Source organism: Protobothrops mucrosquamatus, unplaced genomic scaffold (assembly GCF_001527695.2).
Source record: "Protobothrops mucrosquamatus isolate PMUCROS unplaced genomic scaffold, P.Mucros_1.0 scaffold4671, whole genome shotgun sequence".
Taxonomy (NCBI): Eukaryota; Metazoa; Chordata; class Lepidosauria; order Squamata; family Viperidae; genus Protobothrops; species Protobothrops mucrosquamatus.
This window is the reverse complement of record NW_015390568.1, coordinates 30610-37332: the sequence shown is the minus strand read 5'-3', so window position 1 is coordinate 37332 and position 6723 is coordinate 30610. Positions and strand designations below refer to the sequence as shown.

General features: G+C 41.4%; 1 protein-coding gene across 1 annotated transcript in view; it reads right to left on the bottom strand.

Annotated features, from left to right (window-relative positions):
- LOC107299207 (dickkopf-related protein 3-like) overlaps positions 1-6723 on the bottom strand; it is a 26543-nt gene that overhangs the window by 4921 nt on the left and 14899 nt on the right. Inside the window, exon 5 of the mRNA XM_015828572.2 lies at positions 4875-4906. Coding sequence (XP_015684058.2) covers positions 4875-4906 — 32 coding nt within the window. The remainder of the gene's footprint in view (positions 1-4874; positions 4907-6723) is intronic.

Here is a 6723-nt window from a genome sequence, read left to right as displayed (position 1 = left end):
CTGAATTATTTATATTATTCATGTTACTTAATTTGGACCACTTTTCAAGTTTCAAGCCCTCTCCCCAAACTGGCTTATAAGATGACTCAAAATAAATACTAGTGTTTGTTATTTCCCCTAATAATAAACATTCTATCCAAAATGCTAAACATCAAAAACAGTATTATGAAAGGATAGCTTAAAAGAACATTACACAAAGCCACTCTTTTAAGGATTTCTTAACTATAATAATCCTAAAAAACTTCAGTAATATCTTGCTCCTGAAGCACTGGGAGAACTATGTTTCTAATTTCTTCCATTTTGCATGAAGGAAGATTGTTTGGGTGTATGTGTGTCAGTACTATTATATTATTAAGGCCTTATCATAATTTCTTTATTCCTTATTATATCACTTTTAAGATTACACCGTAACAAGCTATAACTGCAAATTAATGGGAGATATTTTATCCAGCTATTATTAATTTCAGAAAAAGATTTTGAGTTTACTTGAGCTCTGAATACCATGCAGTATTTATGACAAGGAAGCTCAAAGGAAATCTTGCCCTGAAGTGCCATTGACACATACACATACACACATACTTAGCTTCACAACTGCTATGCAACCTTAGATACTGATAATGTTCCTGTTACAAATACATTTATCTGAATCAGAGAATTGGAAGCTGCTCTTTAAACGACTAAATCCAACCCTTGCTCAGTGCGGGAGTCTTTTAAGCTTCTGTTTGAACATTCCAATGAAATAGTATCTACCGCTGTTTGGGTTCCTTTATCAGTTTCCCACTCTTAGAAAGCTTTTTCTAACATTAAACTGGAAAATGCCTCTCTGTGACTTAAAATATAGAATTCTGTATCCCACACTGTGAAATGAGTAAAAATAGACCATAACTTTCATCTACTTGAAGAGGTATTCCCCCTTCAATCATTTGTTCACAAGCTACAGGTATCCTGATCCTTTGATCTTTCTTTGCAGGATTTCGTTTCCAGTTCCCAATCATATTCACTGCAGTTCTCTGAATTCTTGGAATTCCGCTTCAAATGTGGTGCCCAAAAGTGAACCTAGTATTTGAAGTGGAATCTAACCAAAGTAAAATAGAGGGCAAAGATTACTTTCTGTGGGATTCTCTATTTCTATTGGTGCAACCTAAAATTGGATTTGTCACCTTTGCAACTACCTTACTCTGCTGACTAATATTCAGATCTGCAATTAACTACTATTGCAAGATTTTTTTAATATAGGTATCCTCCGTCCTATACTGTATAATTGATTTTTTTAGTTTCCTTAGGAAAACCAAAGTTTCCCTAAAACTAAGTGCAAAAACTAAATTTTGCACTTATATCTGTTAAATTTCAATCAGTTCTTCGTAACACATTGCTCCAATCTATTAGGAACATTTTGAATTCGTCTACAGTATTCACTATCCCATCCAATTCAGTATCATCTGTAAATTTGATAAGCATTTGTATTACCTCTTCATCCAAATCTTAGTAAGCATACTAAAGCATCAAGGATCCAAGGCTGATCTTTACGATACCTATTTTGCTATGTCTGTTCAGTTTGATAATGAGCCACTGGTAAGTACTCAGTGAATACAAATAGTTCTCGACTTACAACTGGTTGCTTAGTGACTGTTTGAAGTTACAATAGACTGCCCAATAGATATTTATCATCTGGTTTCAAAGTTATGGCCACTTTAGATCCCCCCCCCCATTTTTGTTTAAACTTATGACCCAACTGCAGGAATGCTGCAGCCCCCTTATTTCCCCCACCCATCCCACCTGCTCCCAACCTGGCTATTAAGCCATACAAGGGAGCCTAAAGCTAGTTGCCAGAAGCTATCAGCACATGGAAGAGCTAGATTCTATAGGGCTAGGCCTACTTCCCACCCAGCTTAATGGCCATCACCACTTGCAATCATAAAGGACAGGCTCCATTATGGCCTAAGTTGAGAACTACCTGTACAATTTTCAGGTTAGCATCTATCTGCTTAACTGTCCATCCAATCATCCAGTACATGCTTAAATAGCTTGCTAAGTTTCATGACACAGCTGACTCGATGAAATGCTTTACTGAACTTCAGCTATGCCTACAGCTTTCTGACAGTTATTTCAGAAATAAATCTCAAAATTGTGTCAAGATTAATCTAGCAAGGTATGTTATTGACAAATCCATAATGATGACTTCTGGTAATTGCCATCATATTGGCAAGGTGGTTACAGATCAAAATCTTTATTCCTCCTCTAGATTCTTCCCAGATGTCAACGTCAGATTAATTATCGTGTAGTTTGTTGGATCATTCTTTTCCCCTTTTTTGATGATAGAAATAAGATAAGATAATCTTTATATAAATACATACTCTCCTTTGGTTATCTGGCTTTTCATCAGTTCTTCAGGACTTCTCAAAGATAACATATGAATTTTCACTTAGTCTATTAGTTTCTCCAGTAACCTAGTATGCAATTCATGTGGTCCCTGAGAATGGACTTCACTCAGAAGATACACTTCCTAATCATATTTCTTTGAATCTTTCTTCTTTCCTCCTGCCCTTCACATTGTCTTGTGGGAACACAAAGAAAACTGAACCAAAATAAGAATTGACTAGAATCTAGATCTATCTTTCCTTTGTTACTTGTTAGCATTTTGTTTTTCTTGCTGAGCAGCTAGTCTATTGATTCTTTTTCCTTTTATTCTGACAATAGATAAGCCTGTCACAGGTTCAGGATGGTACAAAAATTCAGGCCATACACAGACCAGCTCTAGGTTAAACTTTCTTTCTCCTCTGTTGTTATAGACACGAAGAAGGCTTTTAACTTTCCATTTCCACTTTGAACGAACTAACTTTCTGGGAAACGTTCCAAACTTGCACCTGTTCATCTCTATCTGGGCTATTTCACTCTTGGCTGTTTTCCCGGACTGCATTTCTTACTGAGAAGCTAAGCTTTACTCCTATTCATGAAGGATGGGGAACTTAACCAGGATATCCTCTTGCAGATAGTGTGCCTAATTCCACTGGCTATTTGTATGGAGATAACTAACCTGCTACTTCAGAATGTTTTTGCCCCTGAAATTTTGGACTAAGAGAGTTCTCTTTCCTTCCTGAAGAGTGATGCCTGCCCAACTGCCACCACTGGTGTGAGCCCCCGAGCTAGTACCTATGTATTTTTTTTCTTTTCTCCTCTCTAGCCTTATTCCTTCTCATGTACAATACTACTATAATCAGGGATCTACAACATGGGACTTCTTGGAGCTCTCTATTTCCCTTCAATATCCCTTTCTTTATCACTTGTCAGTGGATGCTCCCAGTTGCTGAGCAGGACTGGAAGGCTGTTGGACTGTACTGGTGGCTGCTTACTTTAGTTGAGCTTCTCTCAACATCAGCAAGTGTGATCCTGGCTGGTCCCAACTGGAGCCTTGTGTAAGCTGAGTCTACTGTGGCCTCAGCTGTTCCCCATTTGGCATACTCAACTGCTGCTGGCAAGGCCATAACTACTCATAATATAAAAGCCTTTTATTTTCATTCGTTCACCTGACTGCCACCCAGTTTATTGGCTGAAATTTCCTCAGATCCAGATCCAGAGTGATTTAACCTTGACCGCAACCTGAGTCCCATGCTATGCAGAGTTCAATTCTCTCTCGCCTTGCCCATGGTTTTAAAGCTAAGCTGTATGCGAATGACGTGAGGGATAAATGGAATCAATGAGTATTGTCTTCCCACAAAGCCTTTTTTAATTATTACAATCTTTTGCTAATCTCTCTGAGTTTTCATATACTGACAGCGGCTCCATTATGCTGGCCTATGTGACCTGCTTTGTGATCTATCCCTCTTTCTGCATTCTTGTTTTCAAGCTTCGCTAAGCTTTTTGAGTAGACACTTCCTTCTTTAGGAATTTCCATCTGCTTTTTTTTTTTTTAGGTCCAAGATTATGTTTGACTATAATCAGTTTCAGCTTGCTTCCTTTCTTCCTGAATCTTTGAAATATCTGCAATTTGTGTTTGGAGGCTATCATCCATGTGTTCACCTTGGCTGGATAGGTTTATAACATTTCCAAATTAATTCATTTAGACTTCTTAGCAAGGATGGATATTCAAACATGCAATATAACTCCTTGGTAAATGACTATCTGTTCAGTGGCCATTAAAAATGATCACAGCACTGAATGAAGGGACTTACGATCCATGTCCAAGTTTACAACTGTTGTAGCATTCACCCCCACCCCATCCCCATTATCACATGATTGCAATTTGAGTGTTTGACAACACTTCATACTTATGATAGGTTGCCGAGAGTCCTGCAATCACGTGGTCACCATTTGCAATCTTCCCTGACAGCTTCATCTGGTAGGCAAGGTTGTAAGCGTCTGCCATCTAACTGGTTCCTGGAGGCTGGATTTTTGGATTTTTGCTTAGATTGTAGGCAGACCTTTTTCAGCCAGCCTCTTTTGAAAGTGAAAGAACTACTTGGCAGAGAGATTCCATCTGCACAAGGCCAAATCAATCTGGAAGGCAACGCTTTTGCTGTCAAATGCGTTGGCTAAAAGGATCCTTCTCTGCACTAAGAGTGTGGGGAGGGGACTCCAGTTCTGGACCAACTAAACTTGGATCCCAAAACTCCAATCCCCATTCAGCTTGCCAGCGCAAGGGGTTCCCTTCTGTGCCAGAGAGAAAGAGCTGCCCTCCTTTGGCAGGCATCTCTTTCACTCCATCCCCTCAATAACCCACATGGTTGCTTAACCACAACTGGGGGAGCTGGGATTGCAGTTGTTAAATGAAGTGGTCATGTGGATATCTTAATGACCGCAACAACTTTCAACCAAAATTCCGGGCTCAATTGTCATCAATAAACAAAGACTACCTGTTGTTGACACAATCTGCTTACCCAGGTTTCTCTTTCTGGGCATCTTCAATGGACTGGAAGGATAGTAAGAAGCTGTCAATATCCTAAACTTTCTCCCAAGAACTCTAGAGCAGCGGTTCTCAACCTATGGGTTGCGACCCCATTTGGGGTCGATCGACCATTTCACGGGGGTCGCCAAGCAAGGCTGTCCGCCATTTTTTTGTCTGCCATTTTTTCCCCTTTTCCAGCGGGTGCCTTACCTCCCTTGGGCTGGGCCAGCTGGTGGTCGGCCTGCTCCGTCTCTGCCGCTTGCCAGCTACGCCTCGGCCGGCGCAGGGGGCGGAGCCACGCATGCGCGGCGCTCCCGGGCAGGGAAAGTCCTCGACTTACGACCGGTTGGGTAGTCCTCGACTTACGACCGGTTTAGTCCTCGACTTACGACCGGTTTAGTCCTCGACTTACGACCAGTTTAGTCCTCGGCTTACGACCGGTTGGGGGTCGCGGCATTAAAAAGGTTGAAAACCACTGCTCTAGAGTAATGTAGCTGTGCCTGTTCTTTGCAGTATCTCTTGTCCTCACATATGTCAGCAGGAAAAAAATAACTGTCACCAGACTGATAAGATTTGAAAAATATTTTATCTATACTTTTATTCTTGCTCTGGCAGACAATAATTTCACAAGCCAGTGGCCCCAAATGCCATACAATTTCTTACAATAGTAAATCACCAGCTATCACAACTCTTGCCTTTATCTTCATGACATAGCTATCCTTTGGAGATTTATGATCCTCCTCTTCTTCTATTGTCTTTTTCTTCCTCCGAACATTTAGTCTATTTCATACGACGGCCTGAAAGCCATTCCTGATTTCCAATAGTGAAGAATAGGCTATATCTCTCACTTCTGCCTGTTACTTTCATTTACTGCACTATGGAGCTCTATTTATCTGCCTTTTTATGGAGGAATGCTTCCATTATACATTTCTGCCGTGGAACTTCTCTTTGAACTGACAAATCCACTTCACATTTTTACAAGTGAAATATTATCTCTCATCGATCCAATTCTTGGACTTTTCTTTCAAGGAAAGCAACAAGCATTATTTGATGCAAATATATTCCAGGTTTTTTTTTCAGGCAGCAAAATATGCTATAAGCAAAATGGAATTTCTGTCCATCTTCTTAAAAACCTTTCTACTGGCTGTATACTGTTCGTTGTTGTCCTTTTCTCAGGTTAAGCACAAATTCTTGATTGTGATAGAATCCCCTTGAATTCCCCCGCTGAATTCCCTAAGCAAATCCACTAGGTCTCTGTTTACTCACTCAATTTCCCTGTAAGGAATCTGCTCTTCGCTGAAAGGAAATCTTAGAAGATCTGCTCATTTGAAACATGATGCTTACTTGTGAAGAATGTTACATTAGACCATCTCTCTTTGATACAAAGCAGTACTTAAATATTAACAACATTTAATATCTTAACAGAAATACAAACACATATGCAGATGCTGTAACTTGTTCTGCTAATTATCTAGAGCAGTGGTGGCGAACCTATGACACGGGTGCCAGAGGCGGCACTCGGAGCCCTCTCTGTGGGCACACATGCCGTTGCCCCAGCCTTGCCTCCCCCCGTGACCCTCTCCTCTCCAGCAGCCCCCCTGAAGGAGATTCGCCCTCGAGCGTGGCCCACACGGAGCAGCGCAGCCAAGGACATGGCAGCCAGGCAGCATAGACAAGACTCTGCCCTCACACCCCATCATGCAGTTGATGCTGCAGTGTGCGGGCAGAGGGTGTGGCCGCCATAGCGCTGCTGGGCTGCCTGGGCAATCTGTGGTGGACCCTGGAGGCGGTGAGTGGTCCTGTGGGCAGGCGGGGCGGGGGATGGGGGGGCAGAGCGGGGG